Below are 24,249 nucleotides of genomic sequence, written 5' to 3' on the forward strand. Positions count from 1 at the left end.
AGGCCGGCACACATTTTTGGTGCAAATTTTTCGGTGTCCGTAGCTTTGTTGTTAATATATATATATATAAAACCTCGTTTCTAATTATATACCAACACAATTTAAACAAAATAAAAAAAACATGAAAAAGAAAACCCATACAAAAAAATCACCAACCTTATTGAACTACTAACCGCTATCTCCACTTATCGTCTATAATACCCACACCACACAAGCCTCCCATCTCATCTCGACCTGCCACCCTCACTCCCTCCGCTAGCAGCCCCACCCACATAAGCCTCCCCATCCACCGCCTATCGCCGACAACACCCACACCACACAAGCATCCCATCCCATCCCCACTTGCCACCCTCACTCCCTCCTGCTAGTGGTAGCCCCACCCACATAAGCCTCTCCATCCACGAACCCCTCTGCCCCATTGAACTCCCTCATCTCTACCAGGACCACCATTTTTGAATCCCCATCCAATTAATTTTAGATTCTTTAATAGTTTTATTGAGTTGTTGTTGTTGATTTGGGATTTTTGTGTTATTTTTTAGGATTTTTTTATAATAATAAAACTGAAACAAGGTTGCTACTAGGCCATTGAAAGGGTTTTGTTTTTACCCTTTCTTTATTACTTTCTTGATTTTTAAAAATTTTATCGTATAATTTCGAGAAAAAATATCAAGTTATTTGTTTAATAGACAATATTACCCTTTCTTTATGACAGGCTTGAGTGGTCTTTCCTGCAAGCAGTCATGCTTAAGATGGGTTTTAACCTAACCTGGATCAAAGTCATCATGAACTGCCTCTCATCAATTACTTACTCGGTTCTCATCAATGGGATTCCTCAAAAACCATTCAAACCTTCTCGTGGGATTAGAAAAGGTGACCCTTTGTCACCTTATCTATTCATTATTGGAGCCGAAGCTCTTAGTAGGCTCATCCAAGATGCTGAAGACAGAGGAGTTATCAAAGGGTTTCTAATGGGGCGTTCTAAAATGAGTATTAGCCACCTCTTTTATGCTGATGACTGTCTTCTCTTCTGTAAGTCTAATCATTATGAATGGAATAGGTTGTTTAAGCTACTAGACACCTATGAAAAAAGTTCTGGGCAAAGACTTAATAAGGAAAAAACTTCTATATTTTTCAGCAAAAATACTAGAGGAGATGTCAAGCAACAAATTATCCAAGTGGCTTGGGTAAAATCGTCTCATCCTTATGACAGATACCTTGGACTTCCAACGTTGATTGGGAGGGACAGAACAAGAGGTTTTAAGCACATCCTGGACCGAGTACGAGGCAAAATCAGTAATTGGAAGATGAAGTATCTATCACAAGCTGGGAAAGAAACTCTACTTAAGGCTGTTATTCAAGCTCTTCCAACATATCGCATGGGTGTTTTTAAAATCCCAAAAACCATCTTACAAGAGCTGAATAGATTGACTAAAAATTACTGGTGGGGCCAAAAGAATGATGAAAGCAGGATTCACTAGTGTTCATGGGATAAAATGAAGCTGTACAAGACCAATGGTGGCTTAGGCTTCAGAGATTTAGAACTCTTTAACTTGGCTATGCTTGCCAAGCAAGGTTGGAGACTTCTTCATTATCCTAATTCATTTGCTGCGAGAGTTTTATCTGCTAAATACTATCCTGAAGGTTATTTCTTAGAAGCTAAAGTTAAAAGAACATCATCCTTTATTTGGAGAAGTGTAATGGTAGCAAGGCCAGTTTTGGAATCTGGTTTAATGTGGCGCATTGGTGATGGTTCCAAGGCCCGGATTTGGCAAGACAAATGGCTTCCTTCTCTATCTTCATTTAAGATTCAAAGTCAATGCCTTGGTATAGACCTGGAGGCTAAGGTGGCTACTCTCATAGATCCCCAATCAAAATCCTGGAAGTTGGATCTGCTCAAAGACTTGTTCTCTAAATCAGAAGTTAACACCATCTGTCAAATTCCCATTAGTGTCTTCAATATACCAGATAAACTTGTTTGGAGATGCTCTCAAAATGGTCTATTCTTGGTAAGGAGTGCATATCACCTGTAAGTGGAGTCTCAACTCTCATCCCGAGGCCAATCCTCTTCTGCAGCCAATGAGAATAAAAAGTGGAAGAAGCTATGGAAGCTTCCCATCACTAATGCAGAGAAGCTATTTTTGTGGAAAGCTTGCCAAGACATTCTACCTACCAAGTGTAACCTTGTCAAGAAAAGGGTGATTGAGGATCCTTTTTGCCCCTTCTGTTGCTCAGAAGAAGAAGATGTCTTGCATGCTTTATGGGGCTGCGCTGCTGCCAAGGATATTTGTCAAGTTGTTCTCGAACCTTCCAAAAGATGAATGACAATTTCATCGACTTTAGAGAGCTAGTTATGTTTTTTCTATCCGAATTAGAGGAAAAGCGTTTAGTTGAATTTGGAGTGGTGGTCTCAAAAATCTGGCAAAGAAGGAATGAGCTTACTTTCAAACAACATCTCTCTACTCCATCCCAGATCATTCACCATGCAACTCAAGAACTGGACATGTTAAACTCCTTGCACCAATCGAGGACCTCTCCTAATGCTCATCCTCAAATTCCTGATCCCAGCTCACCAAGATGGCAGCCACCACATGAAGGTATCTACAAGATAAACTGGGATGCAAGTGTGAGAAAAGAAGACTGCACAATTGGTGTTGGAATTGCCATTCGGGACTGGCAAGACAGATTTATGGCAATTATGAGAATGAAGAAACCCATGTTCCTAGATGCATACTTGGCTGAGTCTTTCACAGCTCTTCAAGTAGTCATTCTAGCAGCAGATATTGGTATTAACCAATTATCCTGGAAGGGGACGCACTTCAAGTAGTCAATGATCTCCTTAGGGATGAAGAGAATTGGGGCCAAGCTGGTCTAATCTCTATGGATACTAAAGCGGTTTCTAGGAATTTTCAAACTTTTTTGGTTCATCATGTTAATAGAGCATACAATGTGATTGCTCATACTCTAGCTAAAGATGCTCTAACCATAGATGATGTATTGGTAGAGCTTGAAGATGTTCCAAATTGTATTGGATCCTTAGTCGATCCTATTGAATGAATATAAAGCTCATTTGATTTCAAAAAAAAAAAATAAAAAAAAAATAAAAAAAAAATAAAAAGACAATATTACCCATTATGTCCGTTTGTTTTGTTATTTTGGATATAATTTTGGGAATAATATTGGGTAGTTGAATAGGGTGAGTATTACGAGGTAAAATTAAAAATTTAACAAAAAAAAACCCTTTAGGTTTGCTAATTTAACTAAACACCCCAATACATAAATTTTTTATAAAATGACAAAAACACCCCCACCCACCCACAATGCCAGATTCTAGCCATCACCACTGGAATTTGGTCGAAAAATAGCGTTACGACGCGAACCAGTCAAATCTGGCGGATAGGGCGTTGATCTAGCCGTTGACGGTCGCAACAGTTCAGATATGGGCATAAAAGGCTAGATCGGTGAATTACCAGCCAGTTCTGATCGTTTGTAGGCCATTGTAATAGATTCCGGCTACCACCGATGGTGGTTGCCAGAATCTGGCAACTATGGGTGGGTGAGAGTATTTTTGTTAATTTTTAAACTTTTTTTAGGGGTAATTAATGAAATTAATAAACTTAAAGGATCTAAAAGTAATTAAAAAAATATACTAATATTTTCTAAATAATTAAATAAATAAATATTTTAAGAATAATATTGGGTATATGGATAGGAATATTAAACCACACGCACCCAAAACTTTTCCAAATAATGTGGTCAATTCTCAGGAACGAATATGTAATTTTACAAATAAAATTATAACCAGAGGGGTAGTTGCTGCCTGCAGTGCTGGACTCCCTCAGTATTCGAAGACAGAAATATAGAGAAGAGATGAGCGAGACAAGACCAGTGCCGAGGAGAGAGAGCCCATGGGGAACGCCGGAGGGAGAACATCGTCAACCTAAAGCTCACAGATGTAACGATCGAGCTGAGGATGTTATCCAAGTATGCCTATTAGTGGGCTATTACCTTCCTTTTTCCTCTATTATACCCTATTTCTCAAAATGCAATAGAGATTCTTGTGGCTTGTTGATTGATTCAATTAATGATATTCTAATTCTGATTGGTTCGCAATTTTGTAGGCTTGTTTTGAGGGGAACCCATTTAAGACTGTTCCGGGCCCTTTTAAGCTCTTTTGGCGGTGCATGCGATCGAAACCCGGGTAAATACTGAAGTAGTATCATTATTCATCTTCTTGATGCTTGAAATTCAATTGACAGAAGAATCGATTTTTATGCAATCTGTATTTTTGCAGAGAGGAACCAACAGAACCATACACTTATTTGCAACTGGATCCCCCAAAGAGAGAGGAGGTGAAACTTGAGTGAAATCCTTTTTTTACAATGCTGCTTTAGCTATTTGTTATTTGATTTTCTACTTTAAGGAATTTTTGTCTCTGGACTTCAACTTTTGTTATCTATTAAGTATCGTTTGTAGCAGTGTGGCACTCATAAATTCTAGCCTTGTCTGATTAATGATGAAAATGATCAAGAGAACAGAGAACCCTTTTTTATTTTTTTTTTATTATTGTATGTGATTTTATTTGGTGCAAAATAATTGCATTGGAAGCAAAACGAATGCATCCTATAATTGGTCGATTCAATCACCTCTTCATCACCTTCGGTCAAATATTTTCATCCCCATTAAGGAAATGTGCCTTTGCATCAAGATGTGGATGATATGCCTTCAATTGATTGTACATTTGGACTTTCTTTTGTTTGACTACTTTTTCATCAAATAATTCATTCTGGATTTTACATGAGTTTGGTATTGTGGCTATGAGGTCAGGCTTGTTAATCCCTTGTTTCTTTTGTTGTGGCGGGCTTATGTTGGCAATAATTTTTTTTCTAAACTTGAAGTATGGCAGTCGAAGAAGTGTTTATTCATTGAATGCTGCTTTATAAATAGAGGAAGTTTGATGAGATTTCTGTGCATAGGAGGTTCCTTGGGATAGACGATATATGATTGAATTGTTTACTTTTATAAATTTACTAGGTTAGCAATTGAACCAGGAAAGAAATGCATGAATCCCCTTTATTTGCAAAGTAGTTCCAAATATCAAAATCACATGTAATTAAATTATAATGAGTAGTGTGCCACAAATTTTTTTACCCTGGAAGTAGCTTGGAGTTCTTATTTTTCTGGTAGGTAACACTTTCTCTCATTTTCTGTGTTTATGCACATTATTCACCAGCATGCCATGAAATACCTTCTGAAACTCTCTCATTTTCTGTGTTTATGCACATTATTCACCAGCATGCCATGAAATACCTTCTGAAAATTATCAATCATATTAGAGCTTGTATTATCCTATTTTAGTGTTATTTACTCCTTACTTTCCCATTTTTTATGCTGCTGTCTAAATATATGTACCATTGTATGTTCATATTACGGATGGTGTAGTTATATAGATTGTCCAAGGAGTCACCCCTTTTTTAAGAAATGAACTGAGAAACTGATGTGCAAAAAAAATGTTACTCCTTTTTTCTATAATTTTTTCCTCTAAAATTGCTTAGCGGTATAAAGGTTATTCATAAACGGAGATGTGGGCTGTACAAGCCTCCACCTTACTCCTTCAAGACTTATTCGCCGCACTGACAATTTAAGAGTTTCCAGCGAGTGATTGAACGGGTCAAACCAGTTCTTCTACGCACAAAATCGAACTCTAGAAATCGATAATAGGCTCACCAATGGTGAGATTTCGCTCCAATGCCCATGGTATGTCAAACAGCTTTGCTGTGATGAACTTGAAGATCTTGTTTACATTAATGTTGTAGGTTGCACTTGAAAAGAAGAGTGTTGCATTGAGGGCCTTCGCATAAGCTCTTGCCTGCCATGAACGAATAAAGTTGCCATCACAATATAAGATATTGAACTTAACTATCAGAAAGCCCAAAGCTAGCACCAGATTGTTTAACTTCTTTGAGCAAAAAGAATAGAAGATCACGGTCCTCATCAAATTCAACTGACGCCGAGTTTAATGTAATAGCACTACAGGTTTTAGATATACCCATTGTAATTGCTTTGCTTTCGAAATTATATTGTTGCATTAGGCTAACCGTCGAACTCCAAGGCATGCATCATTAAAAGGGACTGTCAAATTATTGGTGAGCCTAACTGGGCGTTTACTGAGGGGTTGGGTAATTGATGAAGGCCCATCCTTTCTTTAAATTTGGTAATCTGCATGAATCCACCATTTTCTTTCTTCTAAAACTATCCGAAGTTCAAACAAGTTTTAAAATTGAGTAATACCAATTTTTATTTTATTTATTTTTTTTTTTTATAGAAGCAGTAGTAAAATGTGTTTTGGTGACCAGTCACCTTCAATTCAAATGAGTAATCACTGATTTGATTGCCTAAAAATTCAACGACCGTACAATGATAATGTCTACTTTGAAAGAGTTTTTTGTTTTTTCCTCGGGAATTGACCTGATCTCTCCTTTTCTCAATGGTTAAGCCTTTCACGTATATATGTTCTCCCACATTCACAGATCGAATCAACTACCTACACTCTTATTGACTCAAAAAAGTTTGGCTTCTTTTGTTTTTATAATTTCTGCTGTTTATAAGCAAAGACAGATGAAAAACATGAAACTGTTACCTGACTTGCTATGGTCCATTGCAAATCTATAGGCAGCTGAATGAAATCGTCAAATTTGGTACCAATCAAAATCGGAATTGCAGTCTACAAGATGAAATGAGACTTCTTAAACATACATGCCTCGCCCTCGCGTATATGGACAGAAGTGGAATGAGAATATATACCTGATTATATTTTCTTGCTTGCTGATACCAGTTTATGACACTGCAACCAGAGAAATCAAATAAACCCTCTTGTAATTTAGAATAAAAGATCACATATCAAATCATATGATAATTCATCACAAACCTCTTCAAGGTTCGGCGACTAGTTAGATCAAACATAAACAGAATTGCTATCGAGTCCTTACAGGCATTAGGAAGATGATCCTGAGATTTTTCATCTCCTGCATAATGTATATAATGTTTGATCACCAACAAATTATTAAGAAAAAGATCCCACAGCATAGCATGTAAATCTGCTAAAGCAACACAAATATTGTAAGATTAATCATATACCTGCAACCTCCCAGATTGAATATGAGATGCGCGCCCCTCTTACCAATAAAGTTTTATCCATCAAATTCAGTCCTTCACTCTGCAAGCCACACTGTTCATTCCCATTCCCCACATACTTTTCCTTCAAACAAACAACATTTATATATAAGAAACATATTCATAAAACCAAAACATACAGAGTGATAAGTTTTGTACCAGAAAACTCGTCTTTCCGGTTTCACAATCACCCAAAAGACTGATCTTCAAAGCAACCAAATCTGAATCTAAATGGTGATGATGGGTATGACAAACTGGCATCACGTTGGGCTGGGGGGCGGATGTTGAGCTACTCTCAACAGAAGCCGGAGATGACGGCAAGGGCACCATCGCATGTGGCAACATCCGATACCGAATGGGCTTTCCTAGGGAACATATAAGAATGCTCTCCCAAAAACAACCAATGCAACGTCTGAGAATCAAAACACCACGATGAATTCTACGCTTAAGGTTGAATTGAACAATTTTTCTGGTAAACTGAGTCATACTTTCTTTTTTTTTTTCTTATATTTTTTGAATTTGAAGAGAAATTGATGGCCTCAAGAAGGTAGTGATTCTATATGGCCATGAAGATGGTAACCGAGCTTTGAGTCTATCATATTTTACAAAAATGGGTTATTTTTAGGATATGCTATACATTCCATTTACAACCACCTTCTCCTATCAACGTGACTACTTTAACGGGACCTTTGACAACATCCAACATCATAAACTACTACTCCACATTTCTTCCATTTTCACACATCACCCTGTTCCTACTTTTTCTATTGCCTTTTAAACCATTTCATTTTTCTTATCATAATATTTATCCCAACCACTGCTTTTAAACTTAATTAATCATATTCTTTAATGAACAAAAATTAAATAAAAATATTCTAATTATATATAACAAAGGCAATGAATAACTCCATAGTCAAATGAATCAGATATTTTCCGAATAATTTTACCGATAAATAACAACCTGAATTTCTGGTAAAAGTAGTCTCGGATGGATGAAGAGAGAAAAAGAATATTTATGATGTTGTTTCCATGTTTGCCATGCTCTTATTTCTTTACTGAATATTCTCTGATTAGTGATGTAACGGGAACAAAAACCTTAATAAACAAATCAAAACCAGAAATCATAGTTGATAAAGCCTATTAGTAACAAACCCAAACGTTGGTACTTGACCAATTTATTAATAATAAGATATGGTTGATATTAAACTATTTTTATATCTGTTGACAAATTCTCATTACATACACCTTTCAAATTCATATGATTGCATTTGGCACTAAATTTCAGAAACCATGTCAACCTTTGGTGGTTTGAATATTGTTATGCCTGAAAAAGTTAGGGTTGGCGTGGACTCTCGTCAACAAGAGCCAATCAGGGTTCAGGAAGGTTTTGTGTCATCCAGGCGTTGCCACATCACGTGGTGATGGAAGAGATATGGTTCTTGTTAATGCAGCAGGTGAATGCCAGGTTCGCAAGTGGTCAGGGATTATCCACCAGCCCAAGCCCTAAGCAATTTGAGGATATTTCTCGTGCAAATAACCAATGGGACGCAAAGAGGGATTTGCACAACACCTACCCACTTGTAGACTTGTAATCATTGCCTTGAACTCTCCCACTATAAATAGAGGATACCCCTCTCATTTACAGGATTGACTAATCTTAATCTAAAATAGCTTACACATTTTCTCTCTCTGTTTGTATTCTCTCTAGATTATAACTCAGCTTGCCGCACACGACCTAATTTTACCCATCTATTAATACAATAGCAGTGGACGTAGGATTGGCTTTTGAGCATCCGAACCACTTTAAATATCGCTTTTCATTCATTGTTTCATTTCATGTTTCCTTATCACGTGTGATTTTTAAGTCCGCTTAACACTTTGCACGTGTCAGTTGTTGGTGTCAAAATCCAGCATCAATAGTTTAGCGCTAGAAGGAGGGCTTGATTTAGTATCCGCTCTTCATCAAAAATCTCTGACTAATCGGTCCTACCAATAAGCAAATGACTCACGGTTTCAAACCTGAGCGAACCGACTATGACAATGAGGAAATCCTCCAGGTACAAGAGGACACTTCTCCCGAAGTGCCGCTAGTCCAACAGAGTATCATGGTGGATATTCCTTCAAGCTCACGGCTCGACCCAGCTTTCATGAGTTACCTGAAGAGGTTCAATAATAATCTTCAAATGGTTAGCCAAAGGCTAGACCGTTTGGATTGGGTCGTGCCACCAGAATCCAATGAGGCGGTGCCATCGCCAAAAACACCTGCAAGTCGCACAAAAGCGAGGAAAAGGGCGAAAGCCCATATCGCGCGTACTGCAATGCATCAAAGAACGGGAAAACAAGTGGTGAACAGCGGATCAGAGGGCTCCGAGGGACTAGTGAACACTGGTCGCACAACGGGTAGAATACCTGTGGCACTGCGACTCGGCAACATGTCACAGCATGAGCCGTCCCCCCGCCACGTCGCATGAGCACTCCCACAAAAGTGCAAGGCGGGGAGATTCCCAATATCGCTAAAATAACGACCTTGACCGTCGTCATGAGGGAAATCCTCGTCGTCCATAGGTCAGTTCGGACCACCACGGAGATAAGAAAAATTTCCTGAATCACTTAGTGCCATCACACGACTCTAGCCAGCGTGTGTCAAGGTTTGTTGAAGCTTCCGGCCGAGTTGAGGAAGAGCCCAATTTGCAGTCTTTCCTCAACCGCAACCGTGAGGGTCAAACCCACGTTGCGGAAAGTGATCCCTAGGCAGCTCCGCTACCTCAGATTGAGGAACTACAACGAGCGTTGGATCAACTTAAGGCTCAATAAAATGAGCGTGGGAAGGTCGTAGAGGCGTCTCCATTTTCTCTAGCAGTTTTAGTTGCTCCTCTCCCATCGAGATTCAAAATGCCCGACATACGGGTATTCGATGGGAATTCAGACCCGCAGGATCACCTGTACGAGTTCAACGACCTCATGGAACTCCACAAGGTCTTTGACTTGGCCAAATGTCGTTGCTTAGCAGTGACCCTAATTGCCCATACCAAGCGCTGGTTCAGGTCGCTTCCCGCGGGATCAGTTAGCTCATGGCCTCAAATGAGCTCGTCATTCCTAAGACACTTCCAGGCGAACAAGAAGTTCTCAATGTCGTTGAGCTACCTAAGCAACATACAGTAGGAGAAGGATGAATCACTCCAATCTTACATAGACAGATTCCATAGGGAACTCCACACAGTGGCTCATACTCTAGAAGAGTCCGTTTGGACTCTCATTAGCTCGGGAGTTTGCCCGCAAACAGATTTGTGGAAGGAACTACAATCCGAGGCCGATGTTTCTCTCACTCGCTTCTACAACCTCATCGAAAAATACCGTCGAATTGAAAATTTTGTTGGCCGCTCTCAATCACCACGACCCCGGTCCCTCGAGCAGTGCTCCTAACTGGGGGAAGAATATGAGAACTTATCATAGATGGGCTAATGGCAATCAGCGGAAAGGAAAGAAGCGACGATTTGAGCCCAAGAAATCTTATGCCCTATTTCCTTGTCGCGATCGCGACAAGAATCAATACACTCCTCTGAACGCCTCAGTATCAGCCATTCTGGATAAGTAGAGGAGGACAACTTGCTCGGAGAGCCAAAGCCCATGAAGAATCCCCTCTCAGCCAAAAACAATAAAAAGTACTGCCGCTATCATAGGGATAATGGGCATCACACCAATGAGTATCGAGCTCTCAAGCAGGCAATTGAAGACCTCATCAAATAGGGGCATTTCAAAGAATATGTTGATGGCCTAACGCCCGTTCAGGAGAAAGATCAAGAAGAACCAGGGAAGAAGTGTCGTGATCGCAAGGGACTCTATTATGTAGGGATCATCTTTAAAGGGCCACAGCTCGTGGGGAATTCTTGAGGTGCCTAGGAAAGGTATGTTCGGGAAACCCGTCATGACCCCGTGAGTGTAATAAGCACGATGCCGCGACTCGTTAAGGTTCGCAGAGAGGAGGAGATCACCTTATCCGAGAAAGACGCGGTGCAATTGCATCATCCTTATGAAGATGCTCTCATCATTGCGCCCGAAATATGTTGGTACGAAGTCCACAAGATGTTGGTGGACAATGGAAGCGCCGTGAATATCTTGTTTCAACGAGCTTTCGAGAAAATGTAACTGGACGAGGACGTGAAGCCTGCCTTCATCCCTCTTTATGGTTTTACCGAGGATCATCTGATTCCTAGGGAAACGATCTCACTCCTGATCACGTTGGGAGAAACCGACGAAACGACCAAAATAACGAAATTTTTGGTAGTAAACTATCTGTCTGCCTTCAATGGAATTTTGGGACAACCTCTACTGAGAAATTTCAAGGCAGTCACCTCTAAAGGTGGAAAAGTAACCCGCCCGGCACGACCCGGCCCGGCCCGCAGCGGGTTACATTTTTCGGCGGGCTGGGCCTAACCCGCCCGCCAACAAAGGCGGGCCGGGTTAGGCCTACCAATTTGGGGAAAATGGCTGGCCCAGCCCGGCCCGCCAACCCTAACCCGCCGGGTTAGGCGCGATCCGGGCGGGGTTAGCCCGATTTTCTTTTTTTTTTTGTTTTTTTTATTTTTTTTATTTTTTTAATTTAACTTTTCAAATAAATAATTATAAATATAATTGTTTTTAGTTAACTTTTCAAATATCAATAATTCAATTCAATTCAAATTTTTTTTTGTTAACATTTCAAATATTAATTCAATTTTAATACAATAAAATTGTAATATAAGAAAAATTAGACTTATTCATTTATCAAAAAATAAAATAAGAAATTACAACAATTATTGCCTCGTTAAAAACCTCACCAAGAAAAACTCAATGGGAGAAAAACTTGGTAAAGAAAAAAGAGTGCAATAATTGACAATTAATTTACAAATTACATTTTACAAAACAACTAATTTGGGGGTGGTTCACTAGGACCTACTCAACTGTATCATACGTTATTACAAAAATGAAATGATTCTACTAAAGTATTGTGATAACTTCGTATTGATCTTGATGGCACGATCGTTCCCAATTCGAAGACATGTGAGGACTTAAATCATTTTTGGAGCAAAGTTTAGTCCTCCTCATTTAAAATCCTTCCACTTGCACCTAAATGTTTGTTCGGATGAGACGGTTGAGACAGGAACAGCGAAAACATCCAAGGCAAGTCTTGATAATACCGGAAAATACATTTTCTGGCTCTCCAATACTCTAAGATATCAAAGTGACCTGTTGAAAACATTCGGGGGTTGCCAAATATTGTTGAAGTTCATTACTCTGCGTCATGGAGGACAGTATATTAGTTATGTGTTGTGGGTGGTGGTGCTTCTGAAGAGGAGGCTGTGCTTCGGATTCGGGTCCTCTTCGGCTATTCAGTGTATTCCAAGAGTATAAGTCTATTTATTGTTTCTCTTGCTACAGCTTCTCTGGATATTCGCCTCTTTGCGACTGCGGGTTCCATACTGTTTCATATTGGAAATATACTTCGAAAAGACTATTTTTTTACCTCTCCTATTTGATTGACATATGATTCGGTTGTAAATTTTCACTTAAATTGTCAAGACCATTTTCTAACGTGCTAATTTAATTCTAGGATCAAATATAGCACCTAAACAATAAAGAAAAGAAGGGTTTCCAATATTTCAAAAAAAAAAAAAAATTCCATTGCTTTATTGGTGCATGTAAAATTTCATTGTCTTTGTTTTTTGTAAATAACTCGAAAATTTTTTAATTGTATGTATTACCAATGGACTAGTGGAAATACACACAGAAAGTTGTAAAGTGGATTGGTAAAAACATTTGAGAAAGAAGATGAAAACTTTAGCTATCTTCAATCATTTTCTACCAAATGATGAGGACCTATATATTGCTACAAAATAACTATATTTAGCATAAGGTAAACATGAATCAAGCATTAAATAAGTACTATTCCATCTAACAGGCAATCTAATGCAAAAGTTCTAGGAGACATATTTGATTTTATACAACGCTTCTTGAAATTCAGTATTTCTTTATTACTACCAGTAATCCAAGCTAAAGATCCTATTTTATCAATATTTTGTTTAATTGTTTTCATATCACTTTTCACAATTAAATTAATAACATGACATGCACAACGTTAGTGAAAAAACTTCAAATTGTTATATAAAAGATAATTATTTTGAAAAAATTCTATAGCTTTATATAGAACTTGCAATTACAAGTTAAACTTATCACTTTATCATAATATCATAATCTTCTAAAACGTCAACAATTTATATAGATTTCTAAACATGATCCACATCCATTAATCTAAATCCTAAAAAAGATTTATTTAATTTAAATTCATTATCAAAATAACGACTAGTCACACAAATATAATCTTGTTTAGCTCTAAACTCCAAATATCGCAGGTAAAGTACAATATGACAAGTATGAAATTTATTTTTTAATTCTAATTTCATTTTTTTACAATTTTTTTAAATCATTTCTAGTTGCAGTTTTAGAATAACTTTAAATCTGGAAAAAAATGAATTTTGAACAAATCTTTCAAAATATTTATTTCTGCCATATTAATAGGTTGATCAGATGCAGCAATATATAAAGCTAACTGTTCCCTTATACTCAGAAATAACGCAAGTAGTACCCATATTTAGTTATTTGAGTTTGATTGCTTTCTCTATTTCCATGTTGATTAATATGTTTATTAGCATGCCTTTTTAAAGTACTAGTACCATTACCTGAATCAGCTTTATAAACATTTGCACAATATTTGCATCTTGCTTTCTTGACTTGAACGCCATTTTCTGTCTCGTAAAACTTGTCGAAATGCGCCCAAACGTCTGATGTGTGTCTGTTTTCGCTTTCGACGGTAGTTGATGATCCCGCCTCAGCTTGAGATAAAGTTGGACAAGGAAGACGATTACGAGGACGACTTCTAGAACCACCGGGAGCTGTTGGAATCGACGGCATATTTTGAGGTGTATCGGATTCTGAGACTGGGATTGGGACAGCGGGACTATTTGAATATCCTGCATTTATAGTAAAATCAGTGGGACTAGGACTAGGATAATAGTTTTCTTCATCATTGAAATTGATGGGAGAGAAATATCTATCCATTGTAGACTTGTAGTTGAAAAAAAAATTGATGTAGAAGAAATAAAAATTAAAGAAAGAGAATTGGAATATGGAAATTGGAAATTTGGAATTTGGAAAATTGGAAATATGAATTTAAAATTGCAAAAACTAATAAAAATTGAAATAAGAGCAAATTGATAACAAAAAGATTAAGAGAATAAATGAATAATTGAGAGAATAGAGAATAGAGAATATGAGAAAATGAGAGAATTTGGGTTGTGAGAAAAATATGAGAGTTTATGGCCAATTTATAGAAAAAAATGGGGAAAGAAAATGACAAAAAAGACCCCTCCAACAGCTATAAAACGGCTATATTTCAAGGGTAAAAGGGTAATTGGAAAAAATAAATAAATTTTACATTTTTTTTTAATTTTTTTTGGCCAACCCGCCTGTAACCCGCCGGGTTGCGGTCCTCTTACAGAGAGGACAAAATAGCAACCCGCGGGCCGACGGGTTGCCATTTTGCAACCCGGCCCGCCCGAGGGTTGCTGGCGGGTTGGGCTCAACCCGACCAGCCATTAAGGCGGGCCGGGTTGAACCCTCTTCATTATGGGTCGGGTTAGGGTTGACTCGCCTAACCCGGCCTATTTTTTCCACCTCTAGTCACCTCCATCTACCATCTGAAAATGAAGTTCCCCACCCTGACGGGGATAAGGGAAGTAAACAAATCTCAGCGCGAATCTCGCGACTGCTACATAAGAGCAGTACAGATTGCGTGCAAAGGAAGAGGAATGCTAGTTGGCATCCCTGAATAGGCAATGACGATTAGTAGGATCGAGTCACAGCACAGCCCGACCTGGTAGAGGATAACATGGATCCTCGCATCCAAGAATGCCCTCATAATGGGCCAATCGAGGATTTATCTGAGGTATCAGTCGATCAAAATGAGTCGACCCGAGTGTTGAGAATCGGGAGTAATCTCAACCCTCAGCTCGCCAAAGACCTGATAAATTTCCTCAGAGAAAATGTCGATGTGTTCGTATGGACTCATGTTGACATGATCGGGATCAACCCGAATGTCATACGTCATGCGCTAAATATTGACAGTGCGGTCAAGCCGGTTTGCCAGAAGAGCAGAGCAATGGACCCTGAATGCTATGCTACCTTGAAAATCGAGGTAGATAAGCTCCTTTTGAACGGGTCCATTTGAGAGGCACTTTACCTGAGCTGGGTTGCAAACTTGGTCTTGGTAAAGAAGCCTAGTGGCAAGTGGCGAACCTGTGTTGACTTCACCGACCTCAACAAAACCTATCTGAAGGACAGTTTTCCTTTGCCAAGAATCGACCAGCTCGTCAATGCCACCTCCTGACATGAGCTGCTGAGTTTTATGGACGCCTACTCAGGATATAATCAGATTCCAATATACGCGTCGGACAAATAGCATACCTCGTTTGTTACAGATCGGGGGCTATATTGTTACAAGGTCATGCCCTTCTGCTTAAAAAACGCTGAGGCAACTTACCAGTGGCTAGTTAACCGTATGTTTTCCGAGCAGATCGAAAAATCGATGGAAGTCTATATTGATGACATGCTGGTCAAATGGCATGTCGCTTCAGATCACATAGCGCATCTCGCTGAGATGTTCAGCGTACTCTGAAGGTACAAAATGAAGCTCAATCCCCTCAAGTGCTCATTCAGAGTATCTTCGAGAAAGTTCCTGGGGTATATGGTTAACGAGAGGGGGATAGAAATTAACCCCGAGAAGATCCAAGCTCTCATCGATATGAAAAGTTTGACCAACCGAAAACAGGTTCAGAGTCTAAATGGGAGAATAGCGGTTCTCAATCGCTTCATATCAAGGGCAACAGATAGCTGCCTGCCATTTTTCAATATACTCAGGGCCAACAAAAAGTTCAAATAGACTTTGGAGTGCGAGCAAGCTTTTCAGAGCATAAAAGAGCACCTCGCAAAGCTACCTCTCATGTCCAAACCTCTCCCTGTGGAAATTCTACTCCTGTACCTGTCCATCTCTCAGCATGCAGTCAGCGTAGCTCCTATTCAGGAGGAAAACAGAGTCCAATGGTTGGTATATTACTTGAGCAAGCGACTACTGGACGTCAAAATGCGGTATCTAGAAATGGAGCGATTAGCTTACGCCTTGCTAATCGCCTTCAGAAAGCTACGACCCTACTTCCATGCCCACAGAATCCATGTCTTGACCAACTATTCGCTCAAGCAAGTCCTTCAGAAGTTAGAGGCTTCGGGTAAGTTACTCAAATGGGCAATGGAACTGAGTCAGTTTGATCTGCATTATAGACCGAAAGAAACCATCAAAGGGCATGTTGTTGCCGATTTCATTTCAGAGTTCTCTTACCAACCGAATCAGGAATCTGAGCAGTGAGCCAGCGAAGTCACCCAGGAAACCATTCGAAACTTATCGACCTGGAACCTCTATGTCGATGGTTCCTCGAAAAGGAAAAGATTCGGGGCAAGTCTTCTCCTCCTCAGTCGTGAAGGGACTCACATCCATGGAATTCTTTGATTTGGATTCCAAGCTACGAACAACGAGGCCAAATACGAAGCGCTACTCACTGGCCTGCGATTGGCAAAAGAAATAGGGTCTCGATTCCCAACTAGTTGTCAATAAGATCTTGGGAGAATATCAAGCCAAGGAAAAAAACATGATAAGTTATCTGAAGAAAGCTAAGACCGCACTCGAGTCTTTCAAGCACTTCACGATCAGACAGATTCCTAGAGACAGTAACTCTGTCTCAGATGCCTTGGCAAGAATAGCCTCGTCGCTAGACTCAGATGCGTCGAAAAGTATTCTTATTCGATACATAGAGATTCCTAATATCAGCTCGTCTGAGCAGGACGTGGCTACAACATAGTCAATTTTCTGGATGACTTCAATTATTCAGTATCTTCGAGATAGGACTTTGCCCAGTGACAGGACTGAGGCAAAAATCCTGCGCACCAAAACTGCTCGTTACACGCTCATAGAAGATCAATTATACAAGCGAGGGTTTAGCGCCCCTCTCTTCCGATGTGTAATCGATGAAGAAGCAAATTATGTCATGTGGAAGATACATGAAGGGATCTGCGGTAATCACACTGCCCCGCGATTCCTCACCAACAAAATTGTCTGCCAAGGGTACTACTAGCCCCTACTTTAGGAAGATACTTTCAACTTTGTAAAAAAACGTGATAAGTGCCAGCGGTTCACAAACATATTGCGAGCTGCTTCCCACCAGCTGATAACCATGACCAGCCTTTAGCCATTCTCCATGTGGGGAATTGATCTTATTGGGCCCATGCCAACCAGAAAGGGAGGGGTCAAGTATGCTGTGGTCGCAGTAGATTACTTCACCAAATGGGCCAAGGCTGAACCATTGGCCGCGATCACTACCAAGAAACTCAAAGATTTCGTCTTAAAAAATATAGTGTGCCACTACGGAATTCCTCATAAACTCATCTCTAATAATAGGAAGCATTTCGACAATAAAGAATTTAAGCAGTTTTGCGATGAGTTGGGGATCCATAAAAAGCTTGCCTCCGTCGCAAGACCGCAAGCCAATAGTCAAGTTGAAGCTGTCAACAAGACCATTAAACACACTCTAAAGGCTAAGCTTGGTGTTGCCAAAGGTAATTGGGTCGACGACCTCCCAGAAGTTCTATAGGCATATAGAACAACTCCGAGAACCTCTACTTCAGAAACGCTCTTCTCGCTAGCATATGACTGCGAGGCTATGATCCTAGTGGAAGTAAGGACTGGTTTGCTTCAGAAAGACCTATTCAATGAAACAGATGATGCATGTTTCCTACAACATGCAAATGTAGCAAGTATACTAATCGCACAAGTAATATAATGATGAGTGAGTATCATTCCCACGAGGATTGTTAGCTAAGCACTAAGTTTCCTACTATTCTCAAGTTGGAGCAATCGATTTCTTTGGATTAATGGGAGCTATTTCTAATTAAAACTGAACAATAAATTTTAAACTAAAATTAACGATGAAATGCGAGATGAAAAACACGGATAGAAATTAGTTCAAGTAAAACGGGTAGGGTTTTGACTTCATTCGGATTTTATGGGTAAAACCTATAAATTAAACTAAATTCATACTCATATGCATTGATTGTAAATCGAACTCTCCTAAGTGTTAAACATACCTTCTCAGGCTATGTTTCCCTACTCTTCCTTATCAACTTTCTGCACCCAACAATTTGAAAGTTAACAAATCCAAGCTCATTAAGCATAAGAATCCTACAATGATTTCATTGATTTTTGAATCTATCTCTAGCATCCAATACTACAATGGTGATTACCCAAGAAGCCTAACATGATCTTCTCAATTCACCATGTTCATCACATATAAACATTAAAAATTCAGAGTAAAACACCAATCCAAGCACAATCATATGAAAAGAAAAATATCAATCAATTAACCCATTAAATACCGAACTACAATCAAAACCCAACCCAAAATGTGTTAGTTCATGGCTAAATCAACAAACAAATGAAAGAAACGAAAATATTAAAGTTCAACATAATGAAAATAACAGAAAAGATAAGAAATCTCCCAAATGATGAATCCTCTGGTTTGAAATCGAATCTTAACCCTTGTTCAACCTCACAATCTCTAAAAAATGAACTCTAATCAAAAGTAAAATGCTGCTCTAAACCTATTCGACCCCCCTTGGAAAAGGTTAAGTGTTTCCTTTTATACCTCGCCCAAATTTCCCAGAAAAACACGCACAAAGAAAAATTGTGCGTTTTTACAAAACTGGAATTTACGACCGTCGCCGCGGGGAAGAAGAACCGCCGCGGCGAAGAGAGAAGTAGATATGTTGTGTTGGCGTACTTCGCCGCGGCGAAGCTTCTTGAAAAGTTCTGAATTACAAAACTGCCACCTGCTTAATCTTCGCTTGATTCTTCGATCTTCGGTGCTCTCCCTTGGAAGCGAGTTCATAGTGCTTTATTCTGCTTCAGAACTCTCCCAACTTCTGAGATTTGCTTATTCTGAGTTTAGAATTTTCAATTTTGTCCTTATTTGCTCAAAATGTCCGTTTTAACCTGAAACACGAATGTAAAGATTTAAGCAACAATTCAGGTTAAAATGAACTAGAAAGTACTGAAATCCGACTAAAAAGTCTAATGAAAATAGCATAATCCACAGATATAAAATACCCCTAAACTAAACATAGCTCGTCCAGGCATACGGTACAAACTAAAGGGAACAAAACAACAACTACGAACAAAACACAAACACACACACAAACAACTGAAAAATGAACAAAAACCAACAGACTCACATTCAACAACGAGTTGCCTAGATTTACACAAGTCCAAAGTTGTTGAAAAAAATTATTATGAAATGTTCACACTCCAAGAAATATAAGTTATATCGACTATCTTTCTCAATTAGTTCACCAAGTAGGTGATCCCCACTTCAATCCACATTCCAACTTCCGGATTATTTTATGCAGAAATGTAAAGTTTATCAAATGGCGGCAGACTCCATAAGCCAAATATCAACTACTCTCCACTAATGAGGACTAGACAAAGATAAGAATCAAAAGGTCTTTAAAAGCTTGTAACGTTAGGCTCGGGTAGTGAGTTCCAAGAAAAAGGATAGGAATAACAAAGTAAGAAAACTCGGTTTTCCTAATGCATAAACTGACATCAAATCGACTCCACTTCTCTTAACCACCAATTGAAATGTCCACTAATTCGCAACCCTCAAACTTGTATTTTTCTTATTCCGGAAACCATAAATGCAGGGGAATTTCGTTTAAGGTGTACGTGGCGTTGTTATACCAGAGGTTGCCAAATACTGCCAAGCAGTTTTTAAGGCGGGTTTGGTTTCCAGCCGGTATACTCTTAAACTAGGCAGAATTCGTTTTTTTTTTTTTTTTTTTTTTTTTTTTTTTTTTTTTTTAAAGAAACAAATACAACAATTCAATTGAATTGAGGTGACTACCTCTTTTATTATTATTTCTCTTCTCCCAACCCCCAAACTATTCGTTTGGCTCATTCGTACAACTCTTTCTTTTGCATTAGGACCGAATTCTCCTAAGGGTACGATAAAATGTTTAGGGTATAAGGATTGGACAATTTTGTTGTTTTCCAAGAAAAATAAAGCAATAAAATTTAAACAGCTCAAATGGGTGACTAGGGACAATTTCATTCATGGGTCGGCTAGAAAGGCTCAAACGTTTCGAAAAATGCCTAAATCATCTTCTCAACCTTGTCTAATCCTAGAATTTTACCTAAAGCACTTCTCTACTAGGCTCTAGAGTCCACCAACATTATCAAACTTCACCGAACCACATAAAATGAATCTAAGCATGCCGAAATAAATGAAAATTGTGGTTGAACCACTCAACAAACCCCAATCAAAATCCAGTCAATAAACATAAACTTGAAGCAATGCTTAACATTTCTCAACAATAAAAATGCAACAACCATATTCTCATCATTGATTTATACAATTCATCATCGGCAACAACAATCAAACTAAAGAAGAAAATTATTATTATTATTATTATTTTTCCGTTTAAGGTGTACGTGGCGTTGTTAAACCAGAGGTTGCCAAGTACTGCTAGGCAGTTTTTAAGGCAGGTTCTGGTTTCCAGCCAATATACCCTTAAACTATGTGTTATTTCTATTTCCTACCCCTAAACTAAACATGACATTGTCCCCAATGTTCCATTACGCATAAATCAGGAATAGAAAATAAAAAAGAACAAAGGAACGAGAAAACTCCCTGGTCAATCCGTGAAGTGTTGCTCCACAATGCACACCCGATCTCGGACTTTTCATCACCCATAATCTGTCAAAACAATTGAAACTGTGGTGTCCCTTGTGTTAGAAAAAATTCACAAACTAACTTGAAAATATTACAGCCTAATCTCGTCTTTGCAACAACTACAAATTAAAAGAAACAACTAAAACAACTAAACAAAATCCAAAATAGAAATAAAACTGAGTTTAATGTTTAAACCGAACAACAAAATAAAAACAAATAAAAACAAATAAAAACAAAGAAAAACAGGTGCTCCGGCTCATTCTTCTTCTTCCTCTTCTTCCTCATCTTCTTCATCTTCCTCTTCTTCCTCGGAGCCCATCCACACATCTGAGTCCCAGTCGGCCCATTGGTATGCTGAAGTGTCAACGTTGAGCTCTTTAAAGCTATTCTTCTGCATCTCATAAATCATGTGGGTCTGGTCAACTAACCAATCCTGACGATTTACCATCCGTTGCATCATACCCATCATCTGCTGCGTCATCTCTTTCTGAGTAGCTGTGGAGCTGGAGGATGTGGCAGGGCCTTGTGTGGTTCTCTGCCTTTTTGCCCCTACTTTTGGTTGTGCAGTTTCCGGACGGTCAAGGTGCTTCCTATAATACTCTGAGTCCAGAACTGGGGCAGCATGAATACGGTGCTCGTCATCCTGAACCTCGACTCTAGCTCTAAGGCATAAGGTTGTGATGAGACGTGGGAAACCATAACTTGTTCGCACTGGTTTGGAGGCTAGCTTAATGCTGTTCCAGATCATGTCTCCCACATCGATACGCTTCCCTGTGGCAATAGAGTAAAGCAATACTGCCTTCTCGTGAGTAACTGTGCTGTAGTGCGATTCTGGCATCAATTTCGCACTGACAAAATATTGCCACAGTCGAGCCATCAGTGTCAACTGAGTTCCCTTGAGAGTCTTCTTCTGTTTCTTCGATACTGCCCAATCTGCATTCGGTTTTGCAATGACCGGAAGGATGATACTGTCCTCAAACCGTGATCTCTTAAACTATACGTACTCATCCGAAAAAATTTCAGTCAGGTTATAAAACTCATTGATCTCTTTTACCGTAAATGGCACGTCAACCCTTCTTACTAAAAATGTACCTTCTTGAAAATCCGGGAGATTGGCATAGAACTCCCTTACTAGTGGCTCTACAGCCGGTTGTGTAGGAGCACTCATAAACATCTCCCAACGTCTCCCTCTACTCCAGTCCAAGGACTGACTTGCGGTTAATCCGCGTTCTGGAATAATACCCTTATCTTTTTGGATTGCCTCCTCATACCTTTTACGGGCTTCATCATTAACAAAATGGTTGTCAACATTCTTTCCTTTGGCCTTACCCTTACCCTTGTATGGATGCTTAAATTTGGCAGGCATTGTTCACAATTTAAGTTCACTAAAAAATTCTATCCCAACAATTCAAACCTAGTTGTTCTACACAACCAATTCAATCCTGCAAAAACAAACAACACTTCCAAAAATTTACGCTTTACCCCCAAACTACAAATTTTTCAAATCCACACAAACACTTCAATTTTTCAAAAACCCACACTCCTCACAATCACCCAAAGCACGAACTACTATTCCTCTAACAAAATCAATGCTCAAAATCACCCAAATTCCACAACTCAATCGCAACAAAAATTTTCAGATCTACAATTAAAAACTTGAAATTGTGCGATAAAAAGCTTTGGGTATTCGAGATCTTACCAATATGAATGAGTATTCGCCACCAATTGAACCAGAAACAACCCAGATTGAAAAGCTCCAAATTTTTGATCCAAAATATGAATGAGTAAGAATTTTGGTTGGAAAAGCACTAGGAAGGCAAAAGATTGAATTTTGAAAATTTTTCTCTCAAGTGAAAATGAAAAGTTGCGTGAAGAATGAAAAAGAAGAGTGGGTATTTATAGAAAAGTACCGTCGCCGCAGCGACGTTCTTCATGCATGAACCCTAAAAAAAAACCCAGGTTTCGCCGCGGCGAAGAAACATTCTTTGCTGGGGTGAAACCATACCGAGGCAACTCGCCTCGTCGAAGAATTTTCTTCGTCGCAGCGACAATGCATTAAAAAATTTTCCAAAAATTTATCCTACTTTCTTCGCCTCGGCGAAGACAATTCCTTCGCTGGGGCGAAAACTTCCAGGAGCTGACCTTTTTGTTTTCAATTGCTTTGTCGCGGCGAAGAAAACTTCTTCGCCCCGGCGAAGTCTGGAGCATTTTGTGTCATTTCCTTCTCTGAAAATTTCACTTGAAACACCCAAAAACACACACATTAAATATCATACAAACTCATAATGAATTCAAACAAATTCCAACAACCAAAATGAAAAACAAACAAGTAAAAACACTTGGGTTGCCTCCCAAGAAGCGCTTGTTTATAGTCGATAGCTCGACTCTCTCAATCATTCAGGTTGGGATGTCAAGCCGGATTGAGATGGATTTGCAACTTATCATCCCAACTATGTAGGGCTTCAATCTCTGTCCATTAACTGTAAATGTGCCATTTTCTTCATGTGACACTTACACCGCTCCGTATGGATGAACTCTTGACACTGTGAACGATCCAGACCATCTAGACTTCAGTTTTCTAGGAAAAAGCCTGAGTCTAGAATTGAACAACAACACCTTCTGCCCTACTTCAAAGTCCTTCTTCCGGATATGCTTGTCATGCCACCTTTTTGTCTTCTCCTTGTAAATCCGGGCATTCTCGTATGCATCGAGACGAAACTCATCGAGTTCGTTCAAAGTCAATATCCTTTCTTCTCGAGCAGCTTTCAAGTCCATGTTTAGCTGCTTGACTGCCCAATATGCTTTATGCTCGAGTTCTACCGGCAAGTGGCATGCTTTCCCATAAACCATCCTAAATGGAGACATACCAATCAGAGTCTTAAAAGAGGTTCGGTATGCCCAAAGCGCATCATCCAGCTTCCGTGACCAATCTTTCCTAGATGCATTAACTGTCTTTTCTAAAATCCCCTTGAGTTCTCTATTCGACAGTTCCACTTGCCCGCTCGTTTGCGGATGGTAAGGTGTTGCAACTCTATGTGTCACTCCATACTTACTCAACAGTGCATCCATTTGCCTATTGTAAAAGTGAGATCCTCCATCACTAATGATTGCCCGTGATACCCCAAACCTTGAGAAAATATTTTTTCTCACAAACTTAATCACTACCCTAGCATCATTAGTCGGTAACGCAACTGCCTTAACCCACTTCGACACG

General features: G+C 39.2%; 2 protein-coding genes across 2 annotated transcripts; one reads left to right on the forward strand and one right to left on the reverse strand.

Moving 5' to 3' along the window:
- Nucleotides 1-3,852: 3,852 nt before the first annotated feature.
- Nucleotides 3,853-4,639, forward strand: LOC116136880. Its single transcript, XM_031422538.1, has 3 exons — nt 3,853-3,981; nt 4,119-4,198; nt 4,292-4,639. Exons 1-3 carry the CDS (start codon nt 3,868-3,870, stop codon nt 4,362-4,364), a joined length of 267 nt encoding a protein of 88 aa, XP_031278398.1. The 5' UTR covers nt 3,853-3,867; the 3' UTR covers nt 4,365-4,639.
- Nucleotides 4,640-5,701: 1,062 nt separating this feature from the next.
- LOC116137188 (septum-promoting GTP-binding protein 1) lies at nt 5,702-7,656 on the reverse strand. Its single transcript, XM_031422875.1, has 6 exons — nt 7,330-7,656; nt 7,135-7,255; nt 6,926-7,022; nt 6,802-6,841; nt 6,638-6,721; nt 5,702-5,866 (listed from the first exon to the last, which is right to left on the reverse strand). Exons 1-6 carry the CDS (start codon nt 7,654-7,656, stop codon nt 5,702-5,704), a joined length of 834 nt encoding a protein of 277 aa, XP_031278735.1.
- Between the last annotated feature and the right edge of the window lie 16,593 nt (nt 7,657-24,249).

This window comes from Pistacia vera, unplaced genomic scaffold (assembly GCF_008641045.1).
Source record: "Pistacia vera cultivar Batoury unplaced genomic scaffold, PisVer_v2 Contig320, whole genome shotgun sequence".
Lineage (NCBI taxonomy): Eukaryota > Viridiplantae > Streptophyta > Magnoliopsida > Sapindales > Anacardiaceae > Pistacia > Pistacia vera.